We start from the raw sequence: 18,218 nt of genomic DNA, 5'->3' as shown, positions 1-18,218 counted from the left end.
CCTCTGGAGGCTTTTTTGATGACTCCAAATGGATGGATGGACATACCGATTGTCCACAGCTGACTGTTGGCCAGACACAAAAGACCAGCATGGCCCTGGAACGTCTCAGGTGGCGCCTCTCCTGCTGGGTTTCCACTCCTGGCAGTCAGGCCGAGGAGGTCAGCTGCCCTGCTTGTGTTGCAAGGACAAAAAGACAAATGAGTCCAAAGGACTCTTATCTCACTGGGGCATCCATATGTTATGAAGGAACAGCAAGATAATAAATGTCTTGCTACACAATTACGAAGCCAAATTAGGTAATTAGGGAGCCTTTATTAGCTAGCTATGCTTGTGGACCACACGGAGGCCGAAGGCCTTCAAATCAATGCAACCCTGACTGCATTTCGGAGTTAGGTTTTATAGGGAGAATTACATACTGATTGAGGAATGGGGAGGGGAGAAAGCAGTAAAACAAAGCAGTGAAACAAGCTTTCTTACAATGTTTATCTATAGGGTTAATTCAGGGAGAAACATTCTAAGAACATCTGTAACCTTGCAAAGCTAGCCCAAGGCCATAGTCTGGGAGAACAGCCTCTAGGCCAGGAATAGAAAATCTTTTCAGAAAATGTAAATTCTGCCAAAAGTTTCTTTGTTTTAGAGAAAGTAAATTTTTGCCAAAAATTATTCATGTTAAGAGCCTTTCTTTTCTACACTTAAAGGGAATTAAGTGGTACAAACTTACAGCGATAACATAAGACATGGGATGTGAAGTACTGCACAGGAAATACAGTCAATAATTTAGCAATACTTTGTATGGTGATAGATGGTTACTAGATTTCGTGTGGCGATCACTTCATAAGGTATATAAATGTCAAACACTATGTTGTATACCTGAAACTAATATATGTCAACTATATTTGAATTTAAAAAGATCTTTGTATTCCAGAATGAAAATTACAGCAATTCTTAACATACATACATTGTTCTTTAATTACTTAAGATAGTAACTTTAACTCCTGCGATATTTATAATCTACTATGTAGTCTAGTGCTACTCTTTAGTTTTCACGGCAGAAGTCTTAAGCAGACATGCTCCTTCAGGGTAGAACATGTGCCTTCTAAGTGTTTTTGGATCTTGCACAGTAGAGTTGGTTGGTACTTAAAGCATTACCCAATTTTTATGGCTATATGTCTTCTTCAGGTTCACCTGATTCAAAGAACACATGAGAGGTTATCTCGCTGCTTTAACTTTTTTTCCTTTTCCAAGTTGAGAGGAGGAGAGACAGGGAGACAGACTCTTTCCTGCATGCACACCAACTGGGATCCACCAGGCAAACCCTGTCTGGGGCCAATTCTCTGCCCACTTAGGGCCATGCTCAAAACTGAGCTATTTTTAGTGCCTGAGGAGGAGGTTCCATGGAGCTGTCTTCAGAGCCCTGGGCTGATGCACTCTAACCAATTAGCCTTGGCTGCAGGAGGGAAAGAAGGAGAGAGGAAGGGAAGGGGTTGGAGAAGGGTAGAGAAGCAGATGGTTACTTCTCCTGTATGCTGACTAGGAGTCAAACTCGGAACATCCACATGCTGGGCTGCTCTCTCCATTGAGCCAACCAGTCAGGGCCTCTGCTTTAACTCATGCATACAGTGCCTTGCACAGAGTCTTGTATGTGCAAGGTTCTAGCTGATCCCACTATATGTAATAAAGGACCTCATGATTTTCAGATTATACAATTTGTAGAAAAAATATTTTGCTATTCTTATTTTGTTTGTTCTCTCCATTTCTTTTTCTTTCCTTTTTTTCTTTCTCTTTCTGGTAATGACAGCAGGGAGTTACTGTCATTAAACTACTATATTCATTGAATATTAAATAGATTATTCTACAAAGTCATGGGAAATCAGTTTGGGAGAGGATTCTTATAGTAGGGAGATTTAGAATACTGATTTTAGAATTTATAGATTGTTTTAAAATAAAATTACTATAATAAAAGTCACTTTTTGGTGTTGCTTAAACTTTATCTCAATATGTAATGTTAAAAAGTCAAGAAGAGCACTGAGGTTATAATTTGACCTGAGCATGCACCAAGAATGAAATAACTTTCTTAACAGCCTACCAACAAAAATGATTATACTTCATAATCCTTGTTAAGCATCATCATTTAAAACTCAGGTTAGAGATGAACTATTAATTAGTTATACTATTTATACCATAAAAGAAAAAAATGTATTATATTATTAAAAATATACAAAATATTAGTTATTTATCATTCTAAAATAATTATTGCAGACTCAAGTTCCAGAAATACAAGTAAGTTACCGGTACTTACTTGAGGGACATTGTGTTAACTCATAACAAGTGTTCATAAAACAAACACTGATCTTTGAAAACTAGAAAAATGACCTTTGGTTCTTGAGTTATTTCCAACACTTCTGATGGTGACACTGCAGTGAATTCATTCAAGAAAATAGTGAAATCGTTTCACATATGCTTTTCATCTGTTTTGCCAAAAACTTATCTATTTGCAGTGGCATTGCATTCTACTTTTTTTTTAAGTGAGAGGAGGGGAGATTTTGAGACAGATTCCCACATGTGCCCCAACTGGGATCTACCTTGAAACTCCCATCTGGGGCCGATGCTCAAATGAACTGAGCTATTTTTAGCACCTGGGGCCAGAGCTTGAACCAATAGAGCCACTGGCTGCAGGAAGAGGGAGAAAAGGAGGAGTAGGAGGGTTAGAGCAGATAGTTGCTTCTCTTGTGTGCCCCAACTGGGAATTGAACCCAGGATGCCCATACTCCCGGGCTGATGCTCTATCCACTGAGAGAACTGGCCAGGGCCCAAATATTCTTTTGAATTAATGTTTTGGATTTCTTCAAATATATACCCAGAAGTGGAGTTGCTGGGTCCCCATGCTCTCATTTCACCACTTTACATCCCTGAAATTTTCATGAAGCAGGCTTTTGAAAATGTGAATAATTGCTTTAATGATGTACTTAATATTCAAACCCAACATGAAAATATTTTCTCACAGATCTAGCAGCTGTAACGCTTAGGTAGTAATGCAAATCACTGCAGTAGTGACTGTGGTTTCCACACCCAATTTTTCTGAATAAGGACAGTTAAGCCTCCCAAGACAGCAAGGAATAATTTCTAAAGAGTCAGTTAAGTAATTAAGAAGTTTTGTAACTTATTTTACATTTACCAGAAATCATCATACCAACATTTAGGGACTTTGTTCATTTGAGGCTGTATGCTATAAATACTTAAGTGTTCTTAAATACTCAATCTTCTAATAAGTTCATAGTTACAGAATTACTCCTCACAAATAAGAGAAACAAGTCTGTCAGCTGGCTGGACTTTGTTGAGTTTCACATAGTGGTAACATCACTACTGGTCCAAATGAAGGGTGGAGGGGAGTGTGGAAAGGATGTGATCGTGGGCTATTTTCTGAATTCAGATGACTGACCATTAGATGACAGTAAAGAAGGCACAACTGAAGTAATGTAAAGTCAGTAAACAACATTTTACTGAAACATTTCCTAACACAGAAAATCTGTCTGAAGTGTAAAGTGACTGTCTTACATAAGGACAGATCAATTTTCAAAGACTAATATGAATACAATAAATATGGAGTTTACACACTATTTTATACACAGACACTCTGCCCACAGCCATAAAAATTTATACTTAATGGTGCAACATATAATTTAATCAGTTGATTTATTTGACAGCTTATCTTACTAAACACAAATAACTACCTGGTTTTCATATATATAATATATATTTTGTATGTATAGATATTCAACAACCTGTACAGTTTCTAAACATAAAACTCCTAAAAGGCACAATTGTCTATACAACATGTACAAAAATGGCTGGAGCTGACACAAAATGATTATTGGTCAAAAGGTCATGATTGCACAGAGATTAGTCATGAGTTTGTGTCAGAAAAATGTGCTTTAAGGGAAGAAGGGTTTTTAAAGAAACCTTTAAGTGTTATATAAAAACCCCCCAAAGCCAAAAACAAACCCTCCCCCCCCAAATCCAAAAGCCACTAAGTTGCTATCACAAGCCTGTCCTCATCGTCATCACTGCTAACGTCGCTGAACTGCGCAGTGGCCTGCCTGCGGGGCAGGGGCAGGGCCGAGGGCCTGGGCACCTGCCGGTCTGGAGAGAGAGTCCGCGGGCCCAGGAGCTCTGGGGCAGCTTCGGGACGAGCCCTCGGCACAGGCTCTGGTGTGGATGCTGGTTTGCCCTGAATAGAAGGGAGTTCATGCTTGAGCTCCACGTGATTGACTGAGGCAGCCCTCCCCGTGTGCATTTGATTAGAGTCATCAAGCCTTGCGTGGTCTCTCACAGGAACAGGTGGGTCTAGCACTTTTTTTGCATTTTTCCACTGGACTTGAGGGGACCCCTGAGGAGACGCGGTCCTGCTGCCCTGGCTCCCGCTGGCCACTGGAGTCTTGGGGTGCACCTCCCCGGCTCGGTTTTGGGAAGCTGATGTTTCGGGAGCTCCCTGTGCATCCACTGTGGCTGGACTAACTGAGGGAATTAAAGTAGGCAATGCTATGTTCAAGATCTGGAGGCCAGGGATGTGTGCCTGAGGGGTGGCACTGCCCTGTGATGAAGGGTTTGCAGTCAACACCTGAAGTCCGAGCGCATTTAGCGCCAGCCCTGGTGGGTGCACTTGTGGGGCAATGTTTGTGTTGGCAAGGCCGACGATATTGACGGTTTCCATGCTCAGGGGCGGGAGTGACTGCAAGCTCGGTGCACTGAGGTTCTGGAGGCCTGGCACACGGATTTGGCCAATGGGAATACATGGTACAACGCTGCTCAATTCAGCCACTCCGGCGGGATTTGCAGTGCCAGAAACTTCTGTGATAGTATCCCCAGGAGTGCCCACAGTTCTGTGAATGACATTGACAGCAGGAATTGTAAGTTGCATTGGCCCAGCTTGAATGGGTACAAACGTAGAATAGGTGAGGCCAGCAGGTACCACGTGGATTCCCCCAACTGGAACCATATTGTAAGGTGTCCTTGATTGTTGTTGGGAATGCAAAGGAAGGTGGCTGAACAAATGTGTCTGGGGGGTAGGCAGGCCTACAGCTGCTGGAAGAGTCCTCTGCAGCTTCTGTTCTTGAATGCTGGGTTGGGGCGAGGCGATGGAAGGACCCCCAATGGTGGTCTGCGGGCACTCAGCTGTGGGAGGAGGTCTCACCAAGGATGTGTTCTACGGGACAAGAGAGAAGAATCCTTTCAGCGTAGGCTTTCTCAATCACTGAGCTTAAACACTCTTCTTCCGAGTGAGGTGAAAGTATGCATATTTGTATTTTATAAATTATGACTGCTAAAACCTCTATTTTAATTAAAAAAACTTTCCAATAAAAAAACTCTACTGCACTTTTAATCTCTTTATTTTCTAGTACAAATAACAGCAGAACATTTTTGTATAGTACTTTGAATTTCTCAAATTTCCCAACCTCTCATTTATACTGAAATTAACCCTGGGATGTGGCCACAGTTCCAATTAGCTTTTGCTATTTCACTGGTGGCATGACTGGCTCCATACTACTTCAGAGATTAGATGTCACTGAGAAACTGAGATATGAGTTGCTAATGAGTATCAGCTCACAGATACATTAACTAGAGACCCATTCATTTATGAAGCAGAGTCCTATTAATAAAGGTCTGTAATTGTTCATTTGTTCTTTCTTTTATCCATTCATAAGTCTAAGAAATGTTCACTGAAAATGAGATTTTCAGGCACTGGCAGGTATGTGAGAGATTTGGAGACAAAGAGGCTTAGAGCATAAGTGACCAACATGAAAGTAATGAAATGTTATTAGTAGGAATAAATCTTGCCTATCCTCTTATCCCCAAGATTATATCATTTAAATATTAGGTTTTTCTTGATATCTATATTATAGAGCTACATTAATTTACATAATTTAATCTAAATGTTAATCTAATTTAAATGTTAATCTAATTTAATTATATTAATTTATGGTAGTCTACAAAAATCTAAGTTTCATAGTCTTTTTGTTTTTCTCCAGTATTAGCTAGTAAACCAAAATCTGCCATACTAGGAAATAAATCTTAGTGCAATTGTCAACACATACTAGAGGATAGAGAACTGTCAGTGACAGAAAAATGTATTCCTCACAGAACTAAATAGTCCTCCCTGCTGCCAGGCACATGAGCGGGACCATTCACAAGCACGAGCCCCCTTGGGCTCAGGTCGACTTTCGGAGGCCTGTGTCTGGCCCTGAGCTCGTTCTTGGGCAGGAAGCCTTCCCAAGCTGCCAGAGCAATTTGATCCTTCAAGCAAAGTGAATTTCTTGGTCCATTTTTTGGGTCCGGTTAACTTTGCCATAGAAACTGGTAGCTGTTTTGCCAACAGGGACCAAGTGCAGAGTGTTTGCTAATCTACTGCAAACCCATCATATCAATGCCAGCGGAGAAACAGCCAGAGTAGCCATGGGATAAATATGTCCCAGATTCATGTTCTTAGAAGGCATATTTATATTTTTTAATTTTAAGATGTAAAAAAAAGTAAATAATAAATGAGTATATTTTAAAAGATTCACTTGGTTCTTTCACAGGTTTATAATATAATGTGTAAACTCTGATTAAAATACCAAACAAGAATCTGAAGGAAATAAAATATCCTTTGCCCTTAAATAAAATAAACATAAAAAAAGCATAAAGAGCCCTGGCCGGTTGGCTCAGCGGTAGAGCGTTGGCCTGGCATGCGGGGGACCCGGGTTCGATTCCCGGCCAGGGCACATAGGAGAAGCGCCCATTTGCTTCTCCACCCCCCACCCTTCTCCTTCCTTTCTGTCTCTCTCTTCCCCTCCCGCAGCGAGGCTCCGTTGGAGCAAAGATGGCCCGGGCGCTGGGGATGGCTCCTTGGCCTCTGCCCCAGGTGCTAGAGTGGCTCTGGTCGTGGCAGAGCGATGCCCCGGAGGGGCAGAGCATCACCCCCTGGTGGGCAGAGCATCGCCCCGGTGGGTGTGCCGGGTGGATCCCGGTCGGGTGCATGCGAGAGTCTGTCTGACTGTCTCTCCCCGTTTCCAGCTTCAGAAAAATACAAAAAATAAAATAAAATTAAATTAAAAAAAAAAAAGCATAAAGAAACTGATTTAGCCATAAATAATTTAAGTACATTATTTTCTTAAGCCATTAGGCTTCCCATATTTAACACGTTAAACAAAAGGAAAAACAAGCAAACCGTTTACCTGTGTTAAAGCAATAGCCTTTCCTGCCACAGAACTTCTCAGGATTTCTTCTGATTCAGGGTAGTCTACAGACATTTGATGACATGGAGAGCTGGGTACAGTTTCAGGTGACCTAGAAGAATCTAGAGGAGTAGTTGCCTCATCTTCATCTTTCGCAGTCTGCTGCCTGGGCCCCACGGGGGACTCTGCCTTCCTACTGTAGTCTGACTGCACCGTGCTAAGTACAGTCATCTTGGTGGGCAATGCTCTAGGCAGAACATCCATTGGGTCTGTGTGTACCCTAGAAAAGCAATCAGTAATCCTGATGTCCTCGTCAGCACTCATGGAGTCCTGAAGGCTACTGTTTCTAGATGGAAGATGCTGTGGGCTGGCCGTAACGGAGGGGGCTGCGGACAAAACTGATTCAGCCTGGCTGTCCTCATCATCATCTTCATTTTCATTATCGTCTTCATCTGGGCCGTCAGAGTCTTCGAGATCATACCCAGACTGCTCGTAACTGAATCGTTGTCTATCATCTAATAAAAACAACCAAGAGGGTATGTTATAGAATGTTTTACAACTGGCCAAATACAATCTTTTATTTTATTTTTTTTTATAAGCTTGGCAATAGTGTGAAAAACACAAACGACAAGGACTCTTTTCACAGAAAGCCTACAGTTTAGTTAGGAAGAACACTATGGGAAAGAATGAGTCAGTCAGTCCAGCAGGAATCAGAGAAGTGAGACAGCAACATAGAGTGGCATGGCCAGTACAGGCCTGGTTGAGGATGCAGAACATAAACTAAGCCTTGAGAGAGTACACAGGCGAGGACCATGCATTAAAAAAGAAAGAAGAAAAAAAGAAAAACCCCAGAAATAGAGTCTTCAAATATTACACTGTAAAATACACCCAAAGGACTGACCTATGTTAAAAAATTGAACAGATTTCAATATAATTATTTTCCTGAGGTCTTTTTCTTTGTCTATTTCTTGGTATTTCCTTTCACTGAACAAAATTTTTAAAACCTAATGACATTTTATATTAAGAAACAAAATAATTTTTCTAATACTTGAGTATTTTAGACATGTTTGCATTGTCCTCAGTAGTAATATTCTCTAATATTTAAGCCTTCCCTCTACCTTTTTTTTAGGTAGGTGTTAAATTTTCCCATTTTTATCCTATGGTGATTCAACCCACTCCTCCCAGGAAGGGGAGCATTAACTAACAGTCATTCACATCAGTCTCATAATGTCATGTGAGACTGTATCTAACAAAGAACATTCAAGATGGCTCAGGAAGTCTCAAAATTCTCATAAGCTCATAAACCTTATCTAGTCAACATCATGCAAAAAGAGGGGTTCTTTCCCTTAGAAAATAAGTGTTAAGAATTTAAATCGGAAAAGAATGCAAAACATCTACCATGTTTCTTTCTCACTGAGTTGTGGCAAAGAAAATAGTAGACCATGTTCAGCTTAGCTGTGACTCATTTGCATTTAAGTGTACAGTTTGAAGGAAAAAATATACGTAGGCAATTGGTTTATTTCCTGGCTTTCCTAAATGGTATGCATATTAATTTATTTTGCCACTCTTTTATAAAGATAAGTTCATAGAGAAAAAGACCAACACCAACATGGCAGGTAATTATTTCAAGGCTGGAACAGACCAGAACTTTTATGCTGTTTATCTCAATTACATGTTACTTTTATAATTAAAATATTCAAAGATAAAATATATGCATTTAAGTTCCTTTAAAATATGTTTTCATAAGCTTTTTGTTTTAAAAGGTCTAATATTTTGTTGTAAAATAATAAGTAAAACCAACTTATTGAGTCCTATCAGGTGTCTATGCTGGGAATGGAATGGGTGAATGCTGCATGAACATTCTGATTCCTGCTCAATAACACCTCTCCTAGATTTTGATGATTGAAATTCTAAACTTATAGTCATTTCCAATTTGTTTTGAATTTGCTACATTAGTGCCAAAACAGATATATTTCTAGAGACATTTCTTCTTTTAAAGAGGAAAGTAGAAAATAAAAACAGGAGAAACTAGATGACTGGGCTAATTTCATTAAAGATCAACCTGTTGCCAAGTCTAACTAGGGAGGGACTTGCTTTACCTTAGAGACTTTTTTTTTTTTTTTTTTTTTGTATTTTTTTTCTGAAGCTGGAAACGGGGATAGACAGTCAGACGGACTCCCGCATGCGCCCGACTGGGGGATCCACCCGGCACGCCCACCAGGGGCAACGCTCTGCCCACCAGGGGGCGATGCTCTGCCCCTCCTGGGCGTCGCTCTGCCGCGACCAGAGCCACTCTAGCGCCTGGGGCAGAGGCCAAGGAGCCATCCCCAGCGCCCGGGCCATCTTTGCTCCAATAGAGCCTTGGCTGCGGGAGGGGAAGAGAGAGAGAGAGAGAGGAAGGAGAGGGGGAGGGGTGGAGAAGCAGATGGGCGCTTCTCCTATGTGCCCTGGCCAGGAATTGAACCCGGGTCCCCTGCACGCCAGGCCGACGCTCTACCGCTGAGCCAACCAGCCAGGGCAGAAACTATTTTTTTTAAGAGTGGACCTAGCTTTAAATTTATAAATTTTCCCAAACCCATTATAAAGCTCAGGTCCCAGATAATCAAACGGCCCAAACTCTAAGCAGAGGCTGTCTGGAGGAAGAGCAGAGACACAGCTTACATCATCGTCCAACAGGACAGTGTGCAATGGAAGTCTGCAAAATAGCTGGAAGACTGGGCAGAGCCGAGGATGGGCTAGCAGGACTGTGTCTATCCTCCGGGTCTACCCTCTCTTGCAGGCTCTATACTATGAGCCCATCAAAGCACACAGAGAAAGAGTACAGGGGTCCAAGGCTGGAAGAAGAGGAGCCACAGTCACATAGGAGGGGCAAGGAATTCCACCTGGATCCGTCTCCTCTCCACTATAGAAGAAAAACCTCACCCTGCACATGACTGCTCTTAGGATATAGTAAAAAAGCTCACTGAAGTGAGGAAAGGAAATGAACAAGAGAAAAAAATACAACTCTACTCCTTGTGGAGGAACATATCAGGAGCTGAGTCCACCACAAGAGCTGGAGGAGGGAAGAATGAAGCGAAAGCCCAGAAATGTAAAACATGGTGCATGCAGAAGACAGGCTAGGCTAGATCAGGACAACGATGGCATACAATTGCCTCTTCACCCCACAATGCCTAATTAAGAGCTTTAAGTGACTAGTAACAAACTACTACTAGGACAGAGGCAGCAGAACAAGAATATGTCGAGCCTCTGTGAGGCAATGATACAAAGGGAAGACCTAAAGTGAGAAGTGAACAGGTATTGGTCTTGTAATCCATCCTCCACTGCAAACATACAGTATCTCTACAGGAATTTGAAGCCTCTGGTGCGCTAAGGGTAACCATAGCAACAAGAAATATCACAAACCCAGTCGAACTCTAGAAAAACTCCAACACTAAAGGACAAGAAGAAGGAGAGGTATGCCCATTACCAGGGATAAAAACTATTTACATTATTCTGTACTGTCTCATACTAGATATCAGCTTTCAACAAAAATTACAAGGTATACAAAAAGACAAAAAAGAAACCTATTCAGAAGAGAAAAATCAGTCACAACCAGTCAACATGGCAGATGTTACAACTGTCAGAGAATTTAAAATAATTATGATTAATATGTTAAAAGCACCAGTGGGAAAGGTGGACAACATACATTAAATGGGAATTTCAGATGAGAGGTAGAAACCGCAAAAAAGAAAGAAAGAAAATGCTACGAATGAAAAGCATATTAAAAACACTGTCAACCCCAGAATTCTGTCCCCATTAAAATATTTTTCAAAGATGAAAGGATATACAGACTTTTTAAAGAAAAACAAAAGCAGGGTATTCACTGATAGCAGACCTATTTGACCATAAATGCTAAAGAAAGCTCTTTAGGCAGAGAGTACTGTAGTGAATGGAAGCTTGGATCTACACAATAAACAAAGAGCATCAGAAATAGAATAAACCAAAAGTTTATTTCTTTAAAGTTTTTACTGATTTGAGAGAGAAAAAAGAGAGGGAGGAAAGAGATGAGAAGCATCAACTTGTAGTTGTTTCACTTTAGTTGTTCACTGATTGCTTCTCACGTGCCTTGACTGGGGGACTCAAGCTGCGCCAGTGACCCCTTGCTCAAGCCAGCAACCTTGGGCTGCAAGCCAGTGACCTTTTGGCTCATGCCAGAGACTTCAGGATGTTGATGATCCCACGCTCAAGCGGGCCACCCAAGGTTTCCAACCGGGACATCAGCATTCTGGGTTGATGCTTTAACCACTGTGTCACCACTGGTCAGACTAAAATTATTTTTAAGAAATTTAAATTACTTGCTCTAAATCAAACTAAAAGTTCACAGCAAAATAGTAACAATGTACATGTGTTTATAAGTATATACGTAAACGTAAAAGACAACAACAGCACAAAGGATGGAAAGAAATTGTGAATATACGGTTATGAAGTCTCTACTATATGTAAAACAATGCAATATTACTTGAAGGTAGATAACTAAAATTTTTAAAAGATACAAATAACAAGTCAGTATAGAAGATAAATAGAATCACAAAAAATGCTCAATTAAGGCATAGAAAGAAACAAAAAGACAAAAATAGCTGGCAATATGGGAAGTTCTAATCCAACTTATGTGAACATTAAAAGGAATGGTCTAATATCGCAATTTCCAACTGGTGCGCCATGGCACACAGGTGTGCTGCAAGAATTTTTAAAACATGCACTACCTGACTCTTTATTGAGGGGCACTGACCTCTTTTCCCTTAGAGTCAAATAAAAAATGACACCATCAACACAATAGCCATCTGGTGTGAATGAATCAAAACTATACCTATTATATTGTTAGACCGGCAAAAATATATTTTTTGGTGTTCCATAGGATTTTAGTAATTAGTTTACATGTGTTATGAGATGGAAAAGGTTGAAAATTGCTCATCCAACACATGAATTAAAAAAGAGAAATGGCCAGACTGGATAAAAAGCAAGTCATAGATTATATATTGTGTACAAGAAGTCCATCTTAAATATGAAGATATAAATAAACTGAAAATGAAACTTGGAGAAAGACACACTTTAAACCATTAACTAAAATATAGCTTAATAAACCACTATACTAATATCAAACAAAACAGACTTTATAACAAGGGATATTATCAAGGATAAATATGAACATTATGTAATAATAAAGGGGTTAACACTCTACAAACATATAACAATCCCAAAATGTGTAGTAACTAACCAGAGTTCAAAATAAGTGAGGCTAAAAATTAACAAAAAAGTAATACATACACAATCATAGTTGAAGACTTTTAACACTCCACTCTCAGGAATTGATGAAATAAGTATTTAAAAAATCAGTAAGAACATGGAAAACACTATCAACACTAACATTTACAGAATGATTCTCCCACCAATAGCAGAATACACTTCCCTTATACATGTACACAGAACATTCACCAATATATATCATAACCTGAGATACAAAACAAGCCTCACCATATTTAAATGAATAGATATCACATCTAGAGAATACTTCTGGATGAAAAGAGCTAGAAATCAATAATTGGAAGATATCTGAAAATTTCTCCCAATATTTCAGAATTAAATAACCTATTTCTAAATAAATCCACAGGTCAAAGAGAAAAATTTGAAAAAAAAAAATTGAACTAGAAAAAGAAATATTTTCAATGCAAATATAACATTAAAAAATTGATGGCCCTGGCCGTTTGGTTCACTGGTAGAGCGTCGGCCTGGCGTGCGGGAGTCCTGGGTTCGATTCCCGGCCAGGGCACACAGGAGAAGCGCCCATCTGCTTCTCCACCCCTCCCCCTCTCCTTACTCTCTGTCCCTCTCTTCCCCTCCTGCAGCCAAGGCTCCATTGGAGCAAAATTGGCTCGGGCGCTGAGGATGGCTCTGTGGCCTCTGCCTCAGGCGCTAGAATGGCTCTGGTTGCAACAGAGCGGTGCCCCAGATGGGCAGAGCATCGCCCCCTGGTGGGCATGCAGGGTGGATACCGGTCGGGTGCATGCGGGAGTCTGTCTGACTGCCTCCCTGTTTCCAATTTCAGAAAAAAAAAAATGTTGAATGCAGCTAAGGTAATGGTTAGTGGACAATTTATTGCATTAAATGTTTTATTAGAAAATAACAAATGTTTTCAATAAATAATCTAAGCTCTCAACTTTAGAAATTAGAAACAAAACAACTAAACCCAAAGCAACAAGAGGGAAGGAAATAATAAAGAAAAAACAAACAATAAAACTTACAAAAGAAGAAAAATTCAATGAAACCAAAAGCTGGATCTTGTGGGGTGGGGGTGGGGGAATCAATAAAATTGGGCAAGAAAAAAAATTACCAACATTAGGCAAGAAAGAGGAAATATATCACTATAGATCCTACAAACATTGAAATGATAATAAAGAAAGCTATGAAAAACTCTATACCCTACCAATAAACTGAAATTCAAAATTAAAAATAAAATACATATTTATAATAGAAACAAAATAATGCAATATTTAGATATAAATTTTAAAATGTTCAGGATCTGTATGTTGAAAACTTTAGAACACTGGTTAAATGAAATCAAAGACAGGAAATAAACAGAGATATATACCATATTCATAGATTGGAAGTCTCAATGTTGTTAAGGTAGTACTTCAACACACTTCGATCTATAATCTAATTCTAAAATGTCTATGGAAAAGAAAAGAAACTAAAATAGCTGGAACATTTTTGATAAAGGAGAAAAGCTGAAGGACTCACAGTAAAGACAGCATGGTGTTGGGGAAGGAATCATTTAAGAGCAATAGAATAGAAGGCAGAGTTGAGAGATAAACCACACAGATGCAGTGAGCTAAATTTTGACAAATGCAATTCCATAAATAATAATGCATGCAAATGGTGATGAAACAAATGGACATCCAAATACTAAAAAATAAACATTGATACATATCTTACACCTAATATAATTACCAAAAACAGATTGTAGACCTAAAGGTAATATATAATACTATACTTGTTAAAAACTGTAGAAATCTATGTGACCTTAGATTAGACAAAGATTTCTTACACATGACATCAACAGCACAATCAGTTCAAGAAAAAAAAATGATAAACTGGGTTTTGTTAATATTAAAAAAAAAACTGCTCTGAAGAAAACACTGCAAAGGAGAACAATAAGACAATCCACAGACTTGAAGAAAACATCTGCAAATCACATTTCTGACAAAGGGATTATATTTACAATGTATTTTAAAAATTAACAGAATTCTACAATAAGAAAATAACTTGCTTTCAAAGATGGGCAAATTTCAGAATAGACACTTCACTGCAGCAGCCTTGTGGGAAGTAAACTTCACATTAATAGATATTCAGTGTCATCAATCAGGAGGGAAATGAAAATTAAAACTACACACCTATTAGAACTTTTTAAAAAATGTGCTGCTAAAGTGGCACAACAATTAGACTTATGCATTGCTGACAGGAATGTAAAATGGTCTAGCCACTCTGGAAAACAGTTTTACAGTTTTTCACAAAACTAAAAATGTACACCAACCATATAACCCAGAGATTCTACTCCTAGTATTAAGACCTGGAGAAACAGAAACTTACACTGCCAAAATTAGAAAAACAAACAAACAGATGTCTTTAATATGGTCAGTGGGGCCTGACCAAGCAGTGGTGCAGTAAAGCATCAGCCTGGGATGCTGAGGACCCAGATTTGAAACCCTGAGGTTGACAGCTTGAGTGCAGGCTCACCAGCTTGAGTGCAGGGTCACTGGCTGGAGTGTGGGATCACAGACATGACCCCATGGCCACTGGCTTGAGCAAGGGGTCACTGGTGTGGCTGGAGCACCAGGTCAAAGCACATATGAGAAAGCCATTAATGAACAACTAAGGTGTTGCAACTATGAGTTGATGCTTCTCATCTCTCTCCCTTCCTGTCTTTCTGTCTCTCTCTCTCTCTCTCACCAATAATAATAAAATAATAATAATAATAAACTAAAATGGTCAGTAGCTAGCAAACTATGGCAGATCAATACAATGGAATGCTACTGAGCAATAGAAAAGAATGGACTATTGACTCACACAACAACATGGAGGAATCTTACATGCATTTTGCTAAGTTAAAAAACCCAGACCCAAGCCCTGGCCAGTGGCGCAGTGGCTAGAGCATCATCCTAGAACTCTAGGGTTACTGGCTTAATCCCGAAGGCACTGGCTCAACCCCAAGTCAACCCCAAGTCAACCCCAAGGTCCCTGGTTTCAGCCCTGGTCAGAGTACATATGAGAAGCAATCAATGGGTGTACAAGTAAGAGGAATGAGTTGATGCTTCTTTCTGTCCCTTACATTTTCTCTCTCAAAAATCAATGGGGGAGGGGGCTGGCTGGTTGGCTCAGTGGTGGAGCATTGGCCTGGCATATGGATATTCAGAGTTTGATTCCCAGGCAGGGCACACAGGAGAAGCGCCCATCTGCTGCTTCTCTTCCCTTCCCCTTCTCCTTTCTTTCTGTTTCTCTCTTTCCCTCCCACAGCTAAGACTCCAGTGGAGCAAAGTTGGCCCAGGCACTGAGGATGGCGCCATGGCCTCTGCCTCTGGTGCTGGAATGGTCCGGTTGCAATGGAGCAATGCTCCAGGTGGGCAGAGCATTGCCCCTGGTGGGCATGCTGGATGGATCCCAGTCGAGCACATGTGGGAGTCTGTCTCTGCCTCCCCTCCTCTTACTTCAGAAAAAAAAAAAATCAATGGTGGTAGTGGGGGAATGGGGGGAGAGAAGCCAGACCTTAAAAGGTACTTATTATTGTATGATTCTTTTCATATGACACTCTGGAAAAGGCAAAACTATACGGAGAAAAAGAGATTGTGGATGCTAGGAGTTGTTGTGTAGGGGAGTTTTCTATAAAGCAGTGGCAGGGGAATTTCAGGAGATGAAGGAACGAAGGAACGGTTCTGCATGGAACTGTGCAATTCTGTGCATTTATCAAAAACTACAGAGCTATACGCCACAAAGAGAATTACATTGTATGTGATAAAAACATAAGTAGTGAGGACATGTGTGGAATCTAAGATGAAATGCAAGCTGAGAAACATGACTAACAAATGAACCATATAATCACAATGAAGGGGATGGGAAGGAAGATCCTGACCTCAGCATCCTTAGCAAAAAGATTTTGACTAGATACTATGAAGGCTAAACACAACACTGCACTGTAATTGTAAATCAGTTTTCCCAAGTGGGTTAGGATTTCTTTTTCTTTTTTTGTATTTTTTCCAAAGTTAGAAGCGGGGAGTTAGTCAGACAGACTCCTGCATGTGCCCAACCAGGATCCACCCAGCATGCCCACCAGGGGGCGATGCTCTGCCCATCAGGGGCGTTGCTCCATTGAGGCTGGAGCCATTCCAGAGCCCAAGGCAGAGGCCATGGAGCCGTCCTCAGCGCCTGGGCCAACACTGCTCCAGTGGAGCCTTGGCTGCTGGAGGGAAGAGATAGAGAGGAAGGTGGGGGGGAAGGGTGGAGAAGCAGATGGGCGCTTCTCCTGTGTGCCCTGGCCGGAAATCGAACCCAGGATCTCCACACACTGGGCCAATGCTCTACCACTGAGCCAACCAGCCAGGGCCTCGGAAACTATTAATTCTTATAAACCAATTCCAACATATCCATTGGTCAATTTAAAAGTACAGTAGACTTGACTTAGGGGAGGGAGATGTTTTGAACACACAATATGGTGTACAGAAGATGTGTGATGGCATTGTGCTCCTGAAACCAGTATAATTTTATTAACCAGTATCATCCCAATAAATCCAATTAATATAAAAAGAGAGACCTGGCCAGCTGGCTCAGTGGATAGAGTGTTGGCCCAGAGTATGAATGTTCTGGGTTCAATTCCCACTCAAGGCACATAAGAAAAGTGACCATTTGCTTCTCTTCCCCTTTCTCTTCCACTTCCTTCTCTCTTCCGTCCCATAGCCAGTGGCTCAACTGATTTGAGTGTCTGTCGTCCAGGGCACTGAAGATAGCTTGGTTGGTCCAAATGACAGCCTCAGAAACTAAAAATAGCTTGGCTGATTCAAGCATTGGCCCCAGAAGGGGGTTGCTGAGTGGATCCCAGTCAGGGCACATATGAAAGTCTGTCTCACTATCTCCCATCTTCTCACTTAAAAAGAGAGAGAGAGAGAGAGAGAGAGAGAGAGAATATAAAAGCACAGGAAATTTCTCCAAAATATGCCTGAACCTATCTATCTACATGTTTAAAATTTTTACCACCTAAGACTGTTACCTTGTATCTATTTTTGTATTTTTATTCAGTGATGCATATGATGACTAACTTGCTCTGCTCCACTTCTGGCCACTGAGACTCTTTTTTTTTTTTTTTGTATTTTTCTGAAGCTGGAAACGGGGAGAGACAGTCAGACAGACTCCCGCATGCGCCCGACCGGGATCCACCTGGCACGCCCACCAGGGGCGACGCTCTGCCCACCAGGGGGCGACGCTCTGCGGCGACCAGAGCCACTCTAGCGCCAGGGGCAGAGGCCAAGGAGCCATCCCCAGCGCCCGGGCCATCTTTGCTCCAATGGAGCCTTGGCTGCGGGAGGGGAAGAGAGAGACAGAGAGGAAGGAGGGGGGGGGGTGGAGAAGCAAATGGGCGCTTCTCCTATGTGCCCTGGCCGGGAATCGAACTCGGGTCCCCCGCACGCCAGGCCGACGCTCTACCACTGAGCCAACTGGCCAGGGCCCCAATGAGACTCTTAAGAAGCCCTGGCTTTGCGGGAGTCTGTCTGACTGTCTCTCCCCGTTTCCAGCTTCAGAAAAATACAAAAAAAAAAAAAAAAAAAAAAAAAAAAGAAGCCCTGGCTTTGTACTACATACAGACCAATATTATTTGATCATAACTAAAACACAATTCAGAACTTGAATTTTTCTCAATTATTTAAAAAAAATGAAAAATGCAGTTAATTATTTTAAAGTATCAAGCCCACAGCTCAAGTGTCAGAG

The 18,218-nt window shown here is 41.0% G+C and overlaps 1 protein-coding gene across 4 annotated transcripts in view; it reads right to left on the bottom strand.

The window, feature by feature from the left end:
- Window positions 1-3,517: 3,517 nt before the first annotated feature.
- The window catches only part of HIVEP1 (HIVEP zinc finger 1), a 173,516-nt gene continuing 158,815 nt past the window's right edge, over window positions 3,518-18,218 (bottom strand). For all 4 annotated transcript variants that reach the window (XM_066377073.1, XM_066377074.1, XM_066377072.1 and 1 more), the window contains 2 exons: window positions 7,212-7,726; window positions 3,518-5,203 (listed from right to left, as the gene is read on the bottom strand). In XM_066377073.1, the coding sequence (XP_066233170.1) occupies window positions 4,028-5,203; window positions 7,212-7,726 (1,691 nt within the window). In that variant the 3' untranslated portion in view covers window positions 3,518-4,027. The remainder of the gene's footprint in view (window positions 5,204-7,211; window positions 7,727-18,218) is intronic.

Source organism: Saccopteryx leptura, chromosome 3, assembly GCF_036850995.1.
Source record: "Saccopteryx leptura isolate mSacLep1 chromosome 3, mSacLep1_pri_phased_curated, whole genome shotgun sequence".
Classification (NCBI taxonomy): domain Eukaryota; kingdom Metazoa; phylum Chordata; class Mammalia; order Chiroptera; family Emballonuridae; genus Saccopteryx; species Saccopteryx leptura.
The sequence above is the reverse complement of the archived record's forward strand: the minus strand, read 5'-3'. Positions and strand labels throughout refer to the sequence as shown.